At 39.3% G+C, this 21,613-nt stretch overlaps 1 protein-coding gene across 4 annotated transcripts in view; it reads right to left on the bottom strand.

Annotated features, from left to right (window-relative positions):
• Positions 1 to 21,613, bottom strand: part of LOC100699146 (collagen alpha-1(XIV) chain) — a 152,154-nt gene that overhangs the window by 23,900 nt on the left and 106,641 nt on the right. For all 4 annotated transcript variants that reach the window (XR_003222272.1, XM_025911718.1, XM_019364636.2 and 1 more), the window contains exons 34-40: positions 20,599 to 20,757; positions 17,594 to 17,671; positions 16,002 to 16,088; positions 11,473 to 11,526; positions 8,534 to 8,629; positions 8,038 to 8,091; positions 202 to 255 (exon numbers count right to left, since the gene is read on the bottom strand). Coding sequence is in view for 3 of the 4 variants with exons in the window: in XM_025911718.1 (XP_025767503.1) it covers positions 202 to 255; positions 8,038 to 8,091; positions 8,534 to 8,629; positions 11,473 to 11,526; positions 16,002 to 16,088; positions 17,594 to 17,671; positions 20,599 to 20,757 (582 nt within the window). In the remaining variant the exon portion in view is untranslated. The remainder of the gene's footprint in view (positions 1 to 201; positions 256 to 8,037; positions 8,092 to 8,533; positions 8,630 to 11,472; positions 11,527 to 16,001; positions 16,089 to 17,593; positions 17,672 to 20,598; positions 20,758 to 21,613) is intronic.

Below are 21,613 nucleotides of genomic sequence, written 5' to 3'. Positions count from 1 at the left end.
TTTTTTATTTAGATGATCACTTTCAGAATTGTATTTTACACCCAATTAAATTAAAACTTCCACCCCTTTGTACTGTATTTCAGACTGTAGTTAACTAAATGCATGCATTAGACAGTACACTACACTCTATATTTCCAACAACCAACAAATCAGGCAGTGTAACACGAACCAGCACAGGTGAACATCAGGTCAGTATCTTACCCTTGATCCTGGGGGACCATCTCTACCAGGTGAGCCAGGACTTCCGGGAACTCCCTGAGAAAAACACAAACACAGGGGTTTGAAATACTGTGACTGACTGAGGATTTATGCTTCAGTGGGAAATCTACACCATAGCTACATAGTAACCACTAACAAATCTGAAACCCTACGGTCCAAACTGATGCTAACCTGCCTAAAACTGTAACCACACGGCATGTTGAGACAGCGCGCAGCTATTGTGAATGGCCTTTTCAGCAGTGTCAATCTCCAGCTACTTTTTTACACCAGGTTTTGAATTTACCTGTGACAACTTATTTCAATATAAGAAATAATAACAGCATTAATGTAAGGACTTACGAATGTCAGCATAATCATGGAGTGATTTTGTTAAAACTGTGGGAATGGATGTGAAGGAATGGACAAATAAATGGAAAAACTGGAGGTACACAGATGTCTGTCCCTGAAAAAAACTAATCAGAGCAAAGAGCAAGGGCCCAGGAGGGGAAGATGCTCCAGCTTTTTATTTGTTTCTATCGGCTGGTGTTAGGATTAAAATTATTATTAGCTGGTTTTTATATACACATTGTGATGGGCTCATTAAAGAGTTGGAGCTCCGTGTTTGAGGGTCGGAAGCTTCATTCAGCGCTATGACTGAATTGAAATATTGTAATTGACGTAGAGTGCAGAGGGTTTTTTTGCAGCATGCTTACACATCATAACTAGTTAACACTCAGGATGATATTTTCTGGGCCAAGGCAGTCTGAACAGAATGTCCCAAACTTAGATAATAAATCAGTAGGATATTTATAATCAAGGCTACGCAGGGAGGTGTTTTCTTTTTCTGTCTCCGTTATTCCAGGAAGGAGCTAATTCCGAGGTCGGAGAGAAGACTCGTGGGGAGACAGCAGGACCACCATGTCGCTTCCGGAAGAATACTTGTTTTTGTTGGGGTATAAAACTGCACGGCTTGATCCAGGGTCATCCTTTCTGTGAAGACAGATGGCTGATTTCACAGAGAGGTCCAGTGCTGTAACTTGTAATTTTAACTGCTGAAGCAAATTATTTTTTTAACAATAGACATTCTCCAGTACTTCCTGGAGACTGAACACCACACTGGCTCCATGCATAAATCAGCGGGACATGACTGAACGTTAATTAACACATAATGCACAACACAGATTCATAAATGCCAGTGACATCATCGGCCGCTTGTGTAGGTTGCATCGTTGTCCATCAGCAGGAATCTCATCATAATTATGAAAATGTATTTTTAGTATTTCCATGCAGTCATCTTGGTTGCTGCTGACCTGATATGAGCAGGAAACCAAAGGACTTAAATCAGCCCTCAAAATCAGATTTTCTTTAAAATTGTGAATTCATTTGATTTCTTTCTTCTTCTTCTTTTTGCACTATAATCCATTACAGCCCAGTGAATTTTTAAAAAGTGTTTTAGCTGCCGAATCACGTACAGTATAACAAGGAAAGTCTTCATCCATAAATGTCTCATAATAATTAAAATACGTACAGACGTGCTACTAAAGGTCAGAACAGCTGAGGATTTGCTATCTTGCTCAACAATGCTTTGACGGCAGTGGACATAAATCTGATTTATAAAAAGGACCAGCTTTTAACCCTCTGGACACAGACAGTCTTCATATCAGCTCCATCTCCTGCCCCATTTCCCCTTCATCCGCCTCTCCGCAGGTCAATGCACACACAGCCAATTCCAAAATGCAGCCACGGACTACGTGCTGAGGTGATTTATATCCGCACTTCAGTATTAGTGGAGGGCTCATAAAACAGGACAGTTAACACTGTTAAAGGTTCTACAAATTACAGGACGGGGTCGCGGAGGACAGGCCTCATATGATTAATGATGTGCCGCCGTTCAGATGTTGGCTGATGTGCACTCTCCCATGACAGCTGCAATAATACCTCCCCTGCAACTTTCACTCAGATATCGACAAACTTCAAGAAACACGTGGAGCGGGGAGGCAAACCTCCACGTCTGCACAAAACACAAAGACTGATGAAAATCATTGTTGACAACTGAGGCCTAAAGACAAAGTTATTAAAGCAAACTGCAAAAGAAAAAAGAAGCCAAAAAATGTTATGAAAGTATTGTGACTCTAAGTAAAATGTAAATAAAAAGAATAATTCAATAATTTAAACACTACATCAACAAACACTACATATTAAATGTTAAATAAAAAGTGTGCTGCATCATCTTTTCTTTCAAAAAAGCGGTAAGACTAATTTCTCATAGTTTTCATAGTAAAATGATTTCAGCTGCTCGACACTTCTGGGTTTCTTTTTATGGTAAATACGCCAAAATATGTGTGCAACACGTCCAGTTTAGCAGCTGTACTGTTTTACTATCAAGCCCTGCTGTCATAAGCTGTACATGTGTTCTGGGTTCTTCTGCTTTCATAAGTCAAACCTTTCCTCAGAACTATATTATCTGGGTGGCAGCGTAAGTTTAGCCTTTACAAAAGAAGACTATATCCATGTCACATGCATTAATGTAACCCACCACACACCATCAGAGAAATTTGCAGCCTAGATGGTCCACATCCTCTTTAGTCCGGAGGATGAGACATTCCTTACTTCAAGGAAGAATTTAACATTTTTAAACTTGAAACCACAGGACAGTTTTCCACTTTACCGCAGTCTCTGAAATTAGCTCAGGCAAAAAGGACAGTAACATTTCTAAATGTTATTTCAATACATTTTTTTCCTCGGCATGATAGAGTTTCAGCTTGCATTTGTGGATAGTGATTAACTCTGTTCTCAGACAGGATGTCCTCCTGACCACATGCAGTCATTTCCAGTACAGAACTGTGCTGTGTTTATAATACAACACTGTATGAGGCCCTGAAGATCACAGCCGTTTATTACTGGCTTTAATTTAATCTTTTAAAGATATCATATACTGTGCAAGATAAATTACTCGAACTGCAAATTTAGATTGCTCTGTTTTACTGATAAGTCACCACCCTCCTCCGCCCTTATAATAATGCCACTATTTAACCCAATTAGCTCTGAGATAATACACCATGTGGATTTTTTTTTGTAGAGAACTAGAGAGGCTTTCAAGTCTTTATTTTTATTATTATTGTTTTTATTGTTTTGCTTTTGTCTTGACTTTCCTTTGAATGAGTTCCCTGTATAACATTTAAATTGAGCATATGTGTTAAAAACACATAAAATGTCAGTTTCAACATTAAATAGGCTGTTTTTGTATTATTACATTTAATATAGAGTTTAATTAATTTGGATATAATGGTATTGCATAGTTATTCATATTTTACATTATCCCATTTAGTGTTTTTGGTTTCTTTTTTTGGAGAGCAGTTGAAGAAATTTTTCAGTCAAGTCAAACTTTATTGGAACAGTTTTCTGAACTTCTCTACCTGTACCGATTTTTTTTTAACCACTTTTAAGAAAAAAACTTTAACTTTCAGTTATAGTCTAACTATAAAATATTCAGTATTTGATCATAAAATATTAAAATATTCTTTTGTTTCTTGATAAATGCTGCATAATTCACAACACCCTGAGAATAAAATGACCAGGCAGGCCAAAGAAATTAATAATTGGTGTGTGCGAGTGATTCTGATTCAATACATTAGCCTCGGGATTTGCACACACATGGAAATGCACAGCTGTAAATTCCCTTGGTGTCTGGCAGATAAAGGACTGACTGAGATGAGGGGGTCATGTGGGGCAACCATATATATCCGCAGAAGATCAAGAATGAGACCAATTTGAAATTATTGCCTATACCAAAACAACCCGCATCCCTCTCTCAGACAAAACCAAAATTATTAGTCGATAACAAACCCACACATGCACGCCGATAAACAAAATGAAAGCGAGAGATGAGAGAGATGGCTACGCACACAAACACACAGTCGCCGCTCTTCGATGCAGCTGCATTTTTCATTGTCAAGTTGAAACAGAGGTGGAGGGGACGCTGACGACAAGGTTACATTGTATTTACTGCAGGAAGAAACAGAGCGAGGGCGAGAGAGAGAGAGAGAGAGACTGAGGTAATTGATGCTTTAGAGTTGTGATACTCTCTGTGGTCCCTCGTATATTACAACAGGGCCCTGGAAGCTACATTATTCCCCCACTGAGCCACACACACACCCATTCATATTCCTCGCTGTGACAAAACACATTATTACTCAGTAACATAGTGCAGCACAGGGCAGCACTGCCAGCTTTTATTAATAGGGCTATGCAGGCACAGAGAGCGCTAGATAGTGCCGCATCGAGGAGTGCTGAAGCTCTCTGTGAGCTCGTTGGGAGACTAGTTGTTCTCGCCTCCTGAGAGTGGCTAACGTTTCGCTTCTGAAAATTAACCAATAGACACAAACATGTTTTTGGGGGGCAAATAGCAAAAAGTTTCAAATTCTTTCAGAAAATGAAAATTTGCAATTTGTTGGGCATTGAAATGCAGGTGAGTTAAAATCCTGAAGCATAAAATAACAAACAGCTTTACAGCTGCACACTTTATCTCCACCATGCTGTTACACTACCGAATGATCCAGCACCCCCATCCAATCGAGCTTTATTATATGTGCAAAATTAAAAAGAGTTCTTATGTTAAATATCCTGTTGTGTGCAAAGATGTCGAGTGCCATTAGCTTGACTACCCAGGCTTCACTTGACCACTGAGAATTATTAATTAGTTGATAATTCTTACAGTACGGAAGAAAATCGGCTGATTCAACTGTTTGAGGAAACCATCAGAAAACGACCGTTCAAACATGGAGCCTGTGTGCTCTGCAGATCGATGTACGAGTGTGACACGATCAGGGGGAAGATGGGAACAGTGACTGTAACAAATTGTGCTCAGCGATGTAAAAAAAATAAAATAAAAATAAATAAAATATAAGACTGCTCCTTTTTTTTTGCTCTGTGCTGAAGCCATCTCTCAAAATCAAAACTTTTGCACTGTCAGCTCTGCGTGTAGAACTCGAGTGCAGCTGTTGTAATTCATTTAAGATGAGTTTTATCAAATTATTCTCTGAAATGTTCTTATCCCTGTAAACGTCTGGAGGTATGGTTTGCAAAGACACAAGGCAGAAGGCCTCTAGATGTTAGTTCATGTGCTAATAAATGACACTCATAAATTATATCAATACTCCATCTCAAATGTGTTGAAACGCATTTTCTTTTCTTCAACCAAAGCTGATGCATCCAGATAAATACCACACGCCTGAAAGGGTTCTTGGCCACTTCAAATGTCAATGGATTTTCTCAGTCTCCCAGTCAGAAGCCGAAAAGCATTATCTGTGTTCCTTTTCCAGTTCATAAGTTTGATAAAAGCCACCATTTCTACAACAGGCGGGCCTGCACAGAGCGGAGTGGATAGTGCTGCGTCAGGAGCTGCTTTAGCTCAGTGCGAACAAGTGTGAGGAAGTGAGAAAGAACTTTTACGACTCTCGCCTTCCTTTTTCTTCGCTTTCAAACAAAGTAAATTCAGCAAACCTCCGAGGCTCACTGAAATGCATGCACATCGCTTGGTATTATTTTTTTAATTATCAGCTAAAAACAGAAAAACTAACTTGAAAAAAGTAGAAAAATGGTCCGTCAAGAAGCACTTCTACAATAATGAAACTCTGTGCTCTCTGTAGACTCCTACAGGTAAGTGATTCATTTAATATTTAAACAGTCTAGCTGCAAAACAGCAGAGATTCAGACTCCAGCTCAGCTTACACACCCATTACTCACCCTCACAGTTGTTTTCACTTAATTAGACTGATTAGCTCTGTTTTCAGGAGTCGTGCGTGTATATTACCTTTGTTGGGGACATAAATCTGTTTACATAGTCACATTCTTAAGACTTATTTCCCTTTGGAGGCTAAATACCAAGTCTTTATACCATAGCATTAAATTTTATGGTGAAAACTTGATCCAAGGTTGTAGTAGGGTGAGGTTTTTTGGGGGGGCAGTAAAAGTAATGTCCTCTGAAGTGATGGAGACATTGTATATTAGTGGTTTGGGTCTATGACCTTCCACAATGACCTAACCTGAATCTGATTAAATACAGATTTATTATAATACAGATACATTAAGAGAAGCACATAAGTGACATATTCTTCCTTGAAAAATAAGCGTCTCCTGGTACACAGCTACTGAAACAATGACTGTGTCTTTGCTGATGTCCAGGGCTCCCAGTAGAACACCATTAAATTAATTCAGTATTACTTTGGATTGGTTCAGTGCAGAATAATGGAGACGCCTGTGATGATTATTCACATCTCACTGATTCCATTAGACTGCTCCATGACCGTGTGCATGTGTAGACTGCTAAAACACACCCACACACACTAAAACCCACCAACCACTAGCATTAAGACCAGATTCTTTCAGTCCTCTAATTTGGATCTGACATGTTATTCCAGCCCATCCCACAGATGCTCAGCCTGACTGAAATCAGGGAAATAAGGTGGCCAAGTCGACACCCTACAGCTGTCAGGGTGTACCTCTGTCATGAAACTGGGGGTTAAGTGTTTAGGTGCAAGCAAAAGTAACATCCAGATAAAGTTTCCCAGCAGAATATTGCCCAGAGCCTCACACCGCAAAGCCATGCGGCCGTCTACATGATGTCATCAGACCAGGCTAACCTCTTTTCCTTTGGACCACATTTGGCAGGTATTAAACCGGAAACACCCACAAGAGCAGCAAGTTCAGCCCTTGCTGTTACCCTGGACCGTGCACTGACCTCCTTGAGTTGCTGCTGTTCCCTGCACACACTGTCCCATATAGTAATTTATAAGATCTGTTATTTATATTTTAGTTATTTCAGTATTTAGGTTTACATTTATTTGAGTATTTATTCTATTTATTCCAGCTGTTTTACCCATCGTTCAGTAGAATGCTGCATATACTGAGACCTACTGTAAAGCACTGTTTCATTTGTATCATGTCAAATAGTTCAATGACAATGAGAGCTGAGTCTGAGTAAACGTTGCTGAGATCTTCACACTTGGACATTTATCTTGGTTTCAAAACATCACCTTCAAGAGCTGCTATAATGTGTCCACCTCCCTGAAGAGGGCCACTGTAACAAGTCAATCAGAGTTAATCACACTTCTCTCCCCCCTCCCTTCTCTCCCACTCATTTACATTGTGCAATTATGAAATGATCAGGAGCAACACAACAACTGTGTCTACAACTGATCAAATGAAGCCACAGTAGTTCTAAACAAACCAATAATTCGCCCTGTCAGCACTGGCCTGGCAAACATGTCACCAATATTGGCTACACAGGCTGGCGTACAAGTCATTTTTGATTTTTTTCAGTCCAGTGCATTTTATCTATCACATTAGATATTTACTGGTGATTTAATCATTTTGGTAAAACATTTTATTTATTCCTAACTAGGTTATCTGCTAAAGTTCATCAGAAATAACACACAAAAGTGTGTTATAAGTGTGGCCAAAAGTATCAAGGAAACAAGAAAAATAATTTTAAAAAATCAAATGAAAGCACAGAAATATGCTTTTATAGAGTAACACGTCTCACTTCTGTGAGCGTACAGGTCCACGGCACCTTTTAATGGATGTAGGATTCATTTCAAGTCTGCACACACACACACACACACACACACACACGTATCCATAGCTGGGTATACTTAATAGTACTTAGCTCCTATAGGTAAGAGAGAAACACAGGAGGAAAACATTGTGTTTCAGGCAGGCTGGAAAGTAATTCCCTCTCCGTGTTGTACTTTGTAATGTAGGGAATCAGATCAGCGTGCCGCGAAACACACTTTACTGCTATGTTTTACAGCAGTGACCATTTTTGGGAAATGTTCTTACCATTGGTCCGGAAGGGCCGGTCTCTCCTCTCTCTCCTTTCTCCCCAGGAGCTCCCTGTAAAACAAACAATGTCACTGCGGCTGGGCTGGACTCATGGGCCTCGTGATAGCCACGGACTGGAAAAGCCAACATCAGTTATCTTAATAAGATGCCGGGCCATTTCTTTGGACAAGATCCGAGAAAGGTCTGGAAGTCTATTTGAGGCATATGTCAACATTTGTCAGTTCACAATGGCAGGTGGTAGACAGCTTAATATCAAGTGCAGTCATAATTGCACACATTTCTGAACTTGCTGAAGAAAGATGGGAACAAAACTGCAAAAAGCACACATCCAGTGACCAGTTATCATAATTCAGTGAAAGTGCTGCTTGGGAATGACAAAACTTGATATGTTACTTGATCCCAAAGTTTTATTTTTGTTATTACAGGAAGTTGTGCGAGTTTCACCGCTAAAGCAATTGTGGAAAAATCCACCTTTACGCCAGTAAAGTCTTACCGGAGGCCCCTGAATGGAGAGTCCGCTGGGTCCTTGAGGACCAGGTTGCCCTGGGAGTCCAGAAGGGCCAACCTCTCCTACGGGCCCTTGAGGTCCCTGTGAAAAACAACACCACATGGAACCAAAGTAGCAACTTTAAGTTACATATAGTAACACAGATTGCTGAGAAAGATAAACCCCGTGGTTCTTTAGTTTGACCCCCTGAGGATAAAAATGTTTTTGTGACCTCCTCACTCTCCAGAATCTGGAATGGCAAAATTTAAGAGCGCAGAACACGACTGCATAGTCAGCAATAAAAAAATGTCATTTAAAGGCATGACAGCCTTTTCCATCAATTTAACCGTCTGTAGCATCTCCTGATGTGAGACTCTCTGTTGGAGAGATAAAGGAACTGGCCTGAGTCGGGCTCAGAGGCTCATTTTCATAAACAAGGCTAAAAGAGCGTGGGAGCTTTATAGCTTTACTAAATATAAAAACGGACACGATCGCTGCTTCTGTTCAGGTTGTTCTACATGTTTTTGATCAATTTAATCTCCAAAGAATGTTTAAGAGATTTTTTGTGCCAATTCAGCATGATGTCCATCGAGTTTAGATGGTTGCCATCCATCCGAAGTCAGGTCTTTGCAGTTCATTTCATTGGTGTGTATGGATTACAAACCGAGTTCACACAACAGGAGACAGAAAGGAGAAATTCCTACAAACCACGACTGATTCGCAGTATTTGTGGCTTGTTGGCTGAGCGGCAGCAGTAGCCAAAGTAATCGTTGCTCCAGCTGTATTTATTATTTTAAAGTTCAGCCTTAGAGGTAGTTGGGTCATGGCTGCCTTATCCATGCACATGATCAAAAGAAAGCATGGATCAGATATACATGAGTGGAGAGGAAATGAAAATAAACAGAGAGAAATGTTGTTTTTTATCTCATATTAAACTTTATATTATTCTCATAAAAATATGGCACCAAAGTAAATCACTTTAAGGTTTACTTTGCTAACAGAACAATTTATTTTGCATTTTATCCACCGTTATCCTGTAATCTGTAATTCACTAAAATGAATTAGTAGCATTGAATAAAGATGAGTTCAGGGAGGAGCACACTGATGACACAGATGTACGAATGCTGCTGTTAGGATGATCGGACAGGCATACAGTACTGTGTTAAAGTCTTGAATCACCAATCATTTCTTTATATTTTGCCAGATAAATGTGGAAAAAGTGCAATGAGTTATTGAAACATGTGCAAACATTCATGTAAATACAGTATAGAAGGGAAAACTAGAGTTTGTAAAAATTCCTCTGAAAAAATAGCCCGCTCTCACTCTCGAGGCCTAATATAATTCTGATTTGTCAAGTCCTGCGGCGTTCCTAGGGAACGCGAAAGGTGACCATCTGCGTGTGCTACGTGCTGGGTAATGGATGAAATCCAGTAGAATGATGCTCCTGTTGTAATACATGTTCCAGCCATGTATTCCAGCCCTAACCCTAACCTTATCCCTAACCTTAACCACCACTTTAATAACATTAGATAGTGTTTTCCAAAGCGATTTAAGTAAAATGAACGTACATGTGTAGATTCATTCCAAATGGTTCTCATGTTTCCTCATTTTTTCCAATCTCATAATCTAGGGATGTGTTGGGTGCCCGGAAGTGTAACATATTGACGATTTGTCACCTAGTGTAAAATGTTACGCTTTGGGAGAATGTGTTGTGAAAAAATAGCACTTCAGTCTGGCTCCTTGGACGCAAAATCTGAAGAAATAAGGGGTGACTCGAGAGCTTTGCACAGCACTGTATATTAATATCCTCTACTGTGTGTATGTGTCTGTGCCTGCAGTACAGAAAGCCACATCTCTCTTCATAGCTAACATAATTACACCCATGAAAAACATCACATACAGTCATTACTGACTATATGTTTTGGTTTATTTTTTTGTGGGACACTTCATGTGCCGCACTTGACGTGCTGCCGCTGAGGTAAAAAAGTGGAACATATGGTTGCGATATGCAACCTTATTTTCCTGACTGACAGTCCTGAGGTTTTCAGCACAAGCTGCAGCACCAATGTTGCCTCCTTCAAAGAAGAAAAAGCTTCAGAACTTGTTTTTTTAAGATTAAATTCCACTCATGGGAACTGAGTTTTGGTTCAGAGAAATTTCCACCAGGATCAGGATCTGTAGCGACTGCTGCAGCTGGATGTTTAGTAACAGTTTGGAACAGACGACCATACCAAAACCGGAGCAGATGCAAACATCACAGTCAGTCAGGATGGCGGCGAGTGGAGGTAAACTAGACAAGTGAGATATACCCTTGCAAATATCAGCTTCCTTTAAACCACAGGTATGTAACCTGAATGCTGTTGAAACTCTTTCAAAGTCAGATATTTTACACTTTCATCACTGACTCTGTCGTTAAACATAAGGCGATGGTTGCTTTGTTCTTGGACCCACTGATGTAGACCAGCACATGCAGAATACCCCACAAAAATAAACAAATCATCCGGGCATCCATTTAAATTTATTACACAGTGAGAGACAAACTCACTGGCTTTTGCAAACTGATCCACCTTCATTTTGTTCATGCAGACTGACTGACTGAACTGTGACAGGTGAAATCATGAGGCTCTACTAAAGGGGTTAGATGTCATCCAAGAAACATATTTCAAAGTTCAAGGCTCAATTTATCCCTCTGTAAAAATCACGGAAATTATGCCCATTTATGCTGGCAGCCGTACTCGCAGCCATTTCCCACCTGCTTCTTGCCACAGCACACACCAAAATTTCGTCTGGCAAAATCCAGTCTCAACATTATTTTTAACTCATGCGGCGATTCTGCTTTCCCACTGTGGAACATTTTTCATGCCTTAACCGTGTGAAATACAGTAAATGTTCAAGACTGTAGCAGAACAATAGAGTGTCCCAGAATTTAAGAGCATTTTACAAACCGTCACTCCTGGCTCGCCTCTGTCTCCTCTGGCTCCTCGTATGCCTGGACCACCCTGAAACAAACACCAGAGACACACGGTAATAACAGAAAGAAAAAAAACATGGGTTGTAAGAGTGTAAATTTATCAAGACTTCCACTAAAACATGGAAACTGGGGTTTATGTTTAAAAATATACTAAATGTAGAATGCCACGTGTCTTTCATATGAATGGATTGTGAGGCTCATGGACAGAAGCCAGCACTGATCATAATGCTGTAAACTGCCCCTGTGAGCTCTACACTTTATTACGCTGCATCTGTGACTAACAGCGAGAATCTAAAGCCGTAAACCTCAGGCTGACCCTTCTATCCTCGAGGTTTATCCAGGGACAGGCAACACACATCTGCTAATCATTGGCCCATTTGGGATATATCCTCTTCCTGTGTTTGCTTAACTAGGTCTGCCTTGGGAAGCTGGGGGCAACTAGGTAGTTCCTGAAGTATTTAACCGTAGGGGACAAGGGCAGGAGGAATATGAGAAAAGACATGCAGATGTGGTAAAAGCAAGAGGTGAGCCATACTTTACTTTTTTTCTTAGCAGATTATCTTTTCGATAATTTCTATCAATTGGAAGTCAACACCAATCAGTTTGCTTTAATATGCCCTCGGTAGATGTAGGATATATTGTCTCTTTTAGATGTAGTCAGTGCTCTCTGCAGGGATTCCTTATGTCTGTGCTGGTCTTGGATTGTTTACCTAAACGTAAAGTGACAGAATTTACAGGCTAAATTAGCTAACAAAACCAAAATCAAAGTTTAATGAAAGCGAATGTAACAGCAGACCAAGTTAACCAAATCAAAAAGGGTTTTTTCCAGTGTTTTTAGTTTTCGATGTGGAGGAATACTCGTTGTTAGACAGCCAAAGGTTTGCTCCTGGGCCACAACTCTATTAACAAAAAAGCTACAGATGACAGCCAATATCTCAACATGAAGCTTTTAATTTCATTTTGTCAGGTAGGACAGGAATGATTACAATGACCAATGACCCCAAGAATTATTTTGAAATACTTTCAATCGATGGTGAAATGGCTCTTTGTAAAATCACATCAGGGGAAAAGTAGTATTTAAAATGACTGGGCCTGTTCATCAGTTCAAAAATGTATCTCTGTTGTTTTAATGGATTCTTCTAAACAATCAGAGCACTTGATGGAGGCACGGAAAAACCTGCAGAGAAACTGAAATGAGCTTCCAACAGTAACAGCACATGTAATTATATTTGGATTTTTCCACGAGACTTTAATGAATGTGGAAAAAACAGAGCAATTATTGTTCAACTTAACAATTTTATGCCGAAGGGAAATTTACATTTTTTAAATAATGCTTGGATCTCAAACAGCATGGGCACTATTCATTTTGAACAAACAGACATGGCAGGTTGAGCATGTCTTGCTTTCCTTAGTTTTAGATTGATTGTTGACTGATGTTCAGCGTTGAGTTGAGTCTGTGCCAAATCAGACGGCACAGATTGCAGTTCAGCTCAGCCAATCAATAGTATTTGAAATGCTGAAAAGTGAAGAGGTCTGCTGCTGTGTGAGGCAGGAAAAGACGTACATCTGGCAGTGAATGCAAACATAAAAATTACTCTGAGGAAGAAAGGCTCAGCATTGTTGTGAGTGATTACGTCCGTTGTCTGCACACTGGAAAAATACAGCAGACAAAAGTGCACGTTCTGTTTATTACAAAAACTTTCTTTCTGCTATTACAGTTTCTTATTTGGCTCCTTGTTTTTTTTCATGACATTACTGAAATTACCCATTTAATATTATTCTAAAATTAAGTCAGTGTGCAAAACCTTCAACTTCTAGGTGATCACTTTTAATCACTAGCTGATTGCAATGGTTACATGATGGGAGGCAACCTGTTTCTGACGACTGTGGTCCAACTTGGACTTATTACAGTCACTTTCAGACAGATTAGCAAAGTCTTGCAAATAATTAGCATCTAATTTATAAATACAGACTGATGCAATCTAAAGACTCACTTGGAATCAATCTAAGTAAGTCTGCAAGGATATGCAACATCTCTGCAAGATGTCTAATTGCAAGAGAAGACTCGATTGGACTGGTTACCCACTGCCTGTATTCTGGTTATAGCCCCAGTACAGTTGTGGTCAGAAGTTTACATCCACTCATTCATCCATGTCACAGTAATTTTAGGTTTTTAAGGAACTGTTCTTTTTACAGGGTGGAATGCATGCACAGCATACATCTTTAATGAAATGCAATGAAATTTCCATCCTGCAGCAACTACGTCACTATTTGTGGAGGAATTTCAGAATTTCTGTTTCAAGTCTATGAGGTTGTGGCTGGACTCTGAATGTAAGTAGTTACAGTGTTAATAATATGTTTAATGTAAATGTATATGTATGTAGATGGCAACAGATTTACAATGTTCACCAATTTATCACTAACAGACTAAATGTAACTGCCAACTTGATCCCATTTAATCGCAAACTGATAGCTGATTAACGCCATCTTACCACCTTTTTATTGCCATCTTTGTACCAAAGTTGCTTTGGTACTCGCTTGCTTTAGTAAGAAGCAACCGAGTGCGAGTGATTGCAAACATGTTCCCCATCTTTGAAGCAACCATTTCAAATGCAACTAGATTGCAAGTTCATTTCACACAGTTGCATTAATTTTAGTTGAACCGTAGTCTTCAACTACTGTTTCCCCCAATGTGACTGTAGTATTAGACGCTGTATCAGGTATCCATCTACCTGATACACGTTTATTTTACAGCTTTATTTGATTGAGCTTTACCCCCCCTCCCCCTTTTTTTGAGAGAACAAAGTGTTAGCAGCACAACAACAGAAGAGTCGATCTCTGTTTTCACAGTACACGTGAACCAACCGTTATATTGTCTTTAACAAGGGGAGTTGTAATAATTTTTCCTCCTTTCTCTAAATCCCAATGACAATACAGTGTGCAGTTTTAGCACAAAAGCAGCTATGATTTCGCCATCACACCATTCATCTATTCCCATATCCTGCAGTTAAAATGTGATTTAAGAAGCCCATTCAATGTGGGCGAGAGTAACAGACACAGACAGAGCGACAGAAACAGTTACAGAGAGGCATAAAACGACAATAAAACGAGAGAAAGAGCCCGAAGCAGGAGGAGGAGGTAAAATAAATAAAACAGAGAAAAACAATGAAAAGTGAGAAGCTAAGGTATTTTCTATATTGATCTCTGGAAAACAGAAGAAGCAACAGAGACTGTATATAGAAAACATGAAAGAAACAGAGAACAATATGTAATCCTAAATATTACATGAGAAATTTCAATTCTTCGGTAGTTTCCCCATAAAATGTGAATATTTTATACAACATAGAGCTTGCCTTTGCTATAGAACTGGAGTTTTAACAAATCCAGAGGGAGAGGGCTGTGACCTGTGGATATAACCCTACCAATGAGAAAGCAGATCTGGCTCGTTGGACAAGGAAAAAAAATAGGGGGGAATTTTACTTGGCTGTGATAAATGGAGTCGCCCAATAATTACTTTCTCAAACTATACCAGTGTGGATCTACACCCCTCTCCTCCCCCCGCTACCCAAAGGTGCCGACAAAGACAAAGAGAGAGAACTTAAGAAGCGATAGCGCAAATGAAAGTGGTGAAGAGAGAAAAAGAAGAATTTAGACAAAAAGTCTCGGGCTGCAAATGAGCTCATTTAGTCGCTCTCATCTCCCGACCTCTTTCTGGTACAATCTGCGATTGCGTGAGAGGAATACAGCTGTTCGGCATGTACACCCCAACTCTTTCTAACATTCAGCCACCTCGGTGAAAATGCCTCTAAGAAATGGAAAAGTGTCTTCAGGCATTAATTGATGAAAGGAAAAAAGACTTGTTATTGTGTATATGTCACAAAACACAGGGTAGACTCTAAAAGCACTTTTATCTACCCTTTGATATCATGTCGTTTTGTGTTGCTGGATATATTCACCCTGTTCCATCTAGAGTTTATTCACAGTGTGATATATTACATATTTAGATGTCTTTTGCTCTGGTCTTTGTGATTTTGTCATAAACTATAGTTAGACTAAGCTTCTGTATCTGAACTGTGAAGCAGGAGGTAACACCTTTGATTGCAAAAGTATTAATTAACATCTTGCTGAATAGAAGTCCTATGTGGAGTAAAATCGACAGCACTGACTAAAATTAATTCAGTCGAAGTATGTTCACATTGAAAATGTTGGACTGACTTTGACATTACGAGCAGTGTCCACTAATGACCATCCAAACACTTTTTCTTTACTTCTGTAGAATTTTCTAGTTGATGAGAGTCTTGAGAGACAAGATGAAGCGAATGAGTAACTGATCTAAAGGAAGAGTTCAACTGAGTTTCTAACAACACAAAGAAGGATAAAAAGCACAGAGAGCAGAGGAAACATTTAAAGGATTTCCACATCAGATGATTTGTTCATAAAAGGCAGAGTATGAGTGTTTAAGTAACTACATTAAAGAATAAATGCGTATAAATATCTTCTTACAGGTGGTCCAGATGGTCCTGGAGGTCCTTTACTGTCCTGAGAGCAGGTACAGGCATGAGGCATGGGAGGGCACTGCTCTTCAACTCTCTGAAAATAGACAGTTCACAGAATGTGTGTGCAGTCTCTTTGGTCAATGTTCAGGTCAGGCTTGAGCTGCACTAAAAACACACATAAACAGGCTTTGACTTTGCCGGAAAAAAAGATAACACTTGTAAAACATGCTATCATTGGCCGGTTTGTCTTAGGTGTTTGGATCCGTGTTAAATTTACAGCCCAGTAAAAGTAATAGTTTTGCCTGGTCACCTTGACTACTACAAATAATTTAATAACTTATATCATACTGTGGACTTCTTTGGTCAATGGAGAACAAACCAGCTAAAAATACATCTTTTTCTTAGAGAAAAGCACATCTTTCCCCTTAAGAAAGTTCATTTTGCAATTACAGAAACAACTAATTTTTAGTTTAAATGCAGCATAAACTGTTTTCTTTATTATTACTACACAACTGCATATTTTTTTTACAAACCGTAAATGCAGGCAATGTCCTTACAAAGTGCATTTAAATAAAGTTTTTTTAAAAACTATACTTCAGTGAGAGTGAGTAATCAATACTTTTTGCATGCCTACTTGTTTCAAATTTGTACTTACTGAATAAACTCAACTACTCCCTAACTAAAATAATAACACAAGAACTTAATACTGAAATACAAAATAAACTCAAAACGCTGGGTACCAGCCCCAGCCCCTGCACTTTTAAAACAAGTCAGCACACATTCTAATTGCCAGCTAACCACTAGCACTCAAGGCTACATGACCCACGTGAAGACCTGAATTCTTAACCCCTGCTGACAGGACTCCGACTTACTCAAGGGCTCTGCTAAAAACAGGCCATTGTTGCTAGGTAGTTACTAGGCAACACGGTAATATCATAATATCTACTTACCTGCATGCCAAGTTTGGCTGCTCAACTCCTGATCATGTAGGAGGAGTTGGCAGCCAAAGAAACACACATTTTTACAATAAGATTTGACTCTTTTGCTGTAGCCGTACAACTTACCTTAAAAACAACACACTGAAAATAAATAAAAGTCAATGCAGCTTATCACCTTGAAGTTATTTAATTTTTCAGACACCGTGAGTTTCTGCACTCATGACAATAACTGCCATGCATTTTATTACCCAGTGATGTGTTGATAACACTCAGGCCTCAGAGAAATTGGTTAGTACATTGAGATATTGCATTTTGAACCCTATTGTACAGGTGTGCAATTAATAAGTATCTTAGTGTTTGCTCAGTGGATTACATTTTTTTGCCTGGGGTGTTAATTGATTGGTGCTACCATAAAGGCAGACACACACTTTTTGTGACTTTTTGTCTATGCATAATACACAACTGGTCTCATTAAGAGAATTTCTTTCACATTAAACTAAATTAATTGAATAAGCATTTTGGCTTTGATTGGAACCATACTTATCACTTTAATTATATGGAGTTTTAATATTCTGTGAATAATGCACAGAAGAAGAGAGGTCAGGTACGTACCAAATTATCTCATAGAGTAGGTTTAAGTAGAGGGAGAAATGTTACTTACCAATGCTGGCAGCTCACAACACTTATCTCTGCTGGCCCAGGAAGTACTGCAGATAATGTCAAACATCTGGAGCTGGAACTGTAAAACACATGTGGATGTATGAGTACATATGGATATACATATAAACTTTGCATTAATACTGCAGTTGCGATGTATATTAGGTAAATAAAATGCTGAATTAAAAGACAGCTTGCATTAGAAATGGAATATTACCCAGGATTTTTGTAATGCTGTGTTTCTGTGTTGATAAGAAGCAAGAAGACAGACAGCTTGGCTGCTTAGGAGCTTTAATAACAAGCTGAAATGTGCTGGAAGACAGATATATGAAGTCTAGCTGATTGCTTTAATAAACAAACTGGATGTTCTCAATGCTCCGCTGGTCTTGGCCTGGCTATAAATTATGTCACTGGCTTATGTCTGATTCATTTCAAAATTTTAGCATCAAAACTTAAGAGGGGCTCTGCTCCCGTACACTGTTTATTTTATTAGAAGAGCAGTGTTGACATTCCCAGTACCTCAAACTTCGTCATTCCAGTGTAATGCATATATAATCAGAGACAACCTATATTTTCGGAAACCCCCTCTTAAACGTAAAAAAATTAAAATAAAGCAGTTTCATCTAGGAAACTGAGTTCATGTTGAATATAGTAGAAAACTGTATTTCTTTACACTGTTGTATTACTCCTATAATCATCAGATTTACTGTGTCATTTATAATGATGGGATTTGCTGCACATTTGTTTTCAGATCTGCTGATAAAAGTCTTAAGGTTGTTAAAAAAACAAACAAAAATCAGTTAAATTACATTTAATTTAAAAGATACCCAACACCCTTATTTACATAATATCATCAGATGATAAATAATACCATATGCAGTTCAATTTATTGGGAAGATGAAAATTTGTAAATGAAAATTTGGCTCAGATGTTTTTAATTCCTAAAGACTGGTGCGCTCTCCTGCTGCTGATGTGGCACTGCTTGTAATTATATATCTGTAGTGCTTGTATTGCAGCACCGCAGGGGGTCTTGGAATTTAAGAGCCTGAGTTCTTACAGTAGAGCTGGAACTAATGTTAAGAGCAAAAGATACGGGCTTGCTGTGAATCGTTTGGGGGTTTGACCCATTTTCATTTCATAATTTGAGCTCACTGACAAATGCTATATGTCTCATTATACCCTCACCAGAGCCTTTATTAGGTCCACCTGTTCAAGTGCTCGTTAAAGCAAATGCATGGCAGTAACTCAATGCATTTAGGGATGTAGATATGGTTAAGATGACCTGCTGAAGTTCAAGTGGTGCATTTGAATGGGAAAAAAGGGGGATTTAAGTGACTTTGAATGTGGCATGGTTGTTGGTGCCAGAGTATTTTGCAAGCTGCTGATTTAGTATGTTCCAGCATAACCATCCCTAAGGTTTACACAGAATGGTCCAAAGTAGAAAAAAACATCCAGTGAGTGTGTATCTGAGTAAAAAGTACCTCTTTGATGCCAGAGGTTAGAGGAGAACGGCTGGACTGGTTTAAGCTGATAGGAAGGCAACAGTAGCACGAATAACCCCTCGTTACAACCAATGTAAGGAAGAGCTTAAATTGGTAAAGCTCTGAAGGTAAAGCATGTCAAATCTGAGTGTCAGATGGGGGACAGCAGCAGAAGACCACAGCACACGTCACTCTTGTCAGGTAAGAACAGGAAACTGAGGCTACAGTTATCACTAATTCACTAAAATGGGAATACTGTAAAAACATTAACTGGTCAGATGAGTCTCAATTTCTGGGGGATATTTTTTGACACACTTTGGGCCCATTAGTACAAACAGGGCATCATTTACATGACCACAGCTTACCTGAGTATTGTTGCTAAACATGTCCATCCCTTTATGACCATTCTGTATTCCAGCAGGATAACGTACCATGTCACAAAGCTCAAATACTCTCACTGGTTTCTTAAACACTCACAATACTCGGCTGGCCTCCACAGTCACTACATCATTCACATCACGGATGTGCAGCTGACAAATCTGAAATCACTTTGTGAAGCTGTCATGTGAACATGGACCAGTATTTGTGAGGAATATTTCCAGCGCCTTGTTGAATCTGTACCAAAAAGCATTAAGGCAACTCTGATGACAAATCGGGGTTGAAACGGTTGCTAACAAGGTGTAACTAATGAAGCACCCAGTGAGTGTATGATTTTATTCTGTCACACTTGTACTCCTTTAAATCAACTAAACACAAAGGTAATTATGAACATGAACATGTTTACGATTGTTTCCAGTTCAATTTGTTTCCACTTGTAAAACATAGAATTGTTAGACTAAATTGATTCTTCTGTACGACATGAGATTCAGATTCCATTTTCAAGTGCTTTTTGCAAATACTGTTGGCAACCCAGTAGACATTTTTTTAAATAAATAGCCATTTTCTTCACTGGCAGTGGAGAACAATCTGTTAGGTAGAGAAAATATAATTAAAGAGCATTTATCAGCTGATATTTTTCTTTGGAAAAGCTCAGTAGTATACATTTACTACTGGGCTTTTGGAAATACTTATTATTTCCAAACGCCCAGGTTATCTTACCTTCATCCCTCACTGTGTCTGCCAAAAGCTCTTTTTTTGAGTGCCTGTGCTATTTAATGGGTAGAGAACAGCTAACACAGAATATATAAAACACTTTGTGCATTTCCACTTGCAATAAATAAAATGAACTCCTACTGAGTGACTTAATGAAATGGTTGTGAATATTTATGGTTGCCACTTAACAGGCCATAATTATGCACACACACATGCACACGCACACACACACTCACTCAGGTGCCTGGTCATTTCTGGTAATTTGAAACAGATTGTAAAATGACTCTAGCAAGAAGCAACTTCACCTTTCCCTGTTCATTTTTCAAGTCATCCTATCGGCTGCTGTCTTGAAACAAAACCTACATGTGCATTTGTTAATACACTTTGGAGTCAGTGCTTCCTTTTTACATTGATCCAAACAAGTATTCATACTAACCGGAGCAGAGCTGTCTTGTCTACCTCTGGATCGAACCGTCCTTCCGAGGACCTCCATTCCATCGGTGGTGATGTTACCAGCTGCATTAATGTATTTCTCCCCAACCACTGAGCAATCCAGTACCACCTTCACAGACGTCTTGCTGATGGTCACATGGAGCTGAATGGGCAAAAAGATAATTGGGTGCATTAGAAATGCTTTGGCGGTGTGTCTGAAATCACTCACTCCACACTATACGGAGCACTACATAGAGTTTACCATTTTGCAGGTCTGCCCAAACACACAAACAGCTACACAGACGTCAAATGGAGCTGCTGATTTTAAGTGCAGCACTGTCACAGGTAATGATCAGCCAGAGTATAAAACATCTGACTGCCTTCACTGTGAATGTTCCAGAAGAGCGCGTCAACAATTTGCAATCTTTTTACTTACTAATCAGTCACAACGAGTTCTTTTGTGTATGTATTTTTTAATAAAACCAGTCTAAAAGCATCCACACACTTCAATTACCCTGTCTGAGCTGAGTGCTGGATGCCTGTGAGCTAAAACTGCCTCCTTAGAGGAAACCGCTGCCAGAGCCATGAACCGTGAAATTCAACTGGTCACACAGTTAATGAGCAAAGAGGGCAGCATCATGCTGAAGGACAGGAATAAACTAGACTATTAGTGTCCGCATTATTCACAATTACGTGAACTACTTTGCTCTTTCACATTACTTAAGCCGGTTTTAAGCCACAGGACTACAAATGCATGTGTCCACTTCTAAATGCATGCACAAAGCCACACAAACAAGCTACAGCTAATGTGGAGTTTGACAAAGTTCATATTCAAGTGTCAGAGACCATTCATCAGCTGACGCGTACGCGCCCGCTTTACTGTAGAACGACTTTCTGTTCTCATCCTCTGTTCTGCACACTTCACTGGGCATGAAGGGTGTGTGAGTGTGTGAGTGCTACACTTTTATGATATAAAAGATGATGAAATCCTCTATGGTGCAGACATTTTGCCGACATTC

The sequence above is a fragment of the Oreochromis niloticus genome, linkage group LG11 (genome assembly GCF_001858045.2).
Source record: "Oreochromis niloticus isolate F11D_XX linkage group LG11, O_niloticus_UMD_NMBU, whole genome shotgun sequence".
Taxonomy (NCBI): Eukaryota; Metazoa; Chordata; class Actinopteri; order Cichliformes; family Cichlidae; genus Oreochromis; species Oreochromis niloticus.
This window is presented reverse-complemented; position numbering and strand designations above follow the sequence as displayed.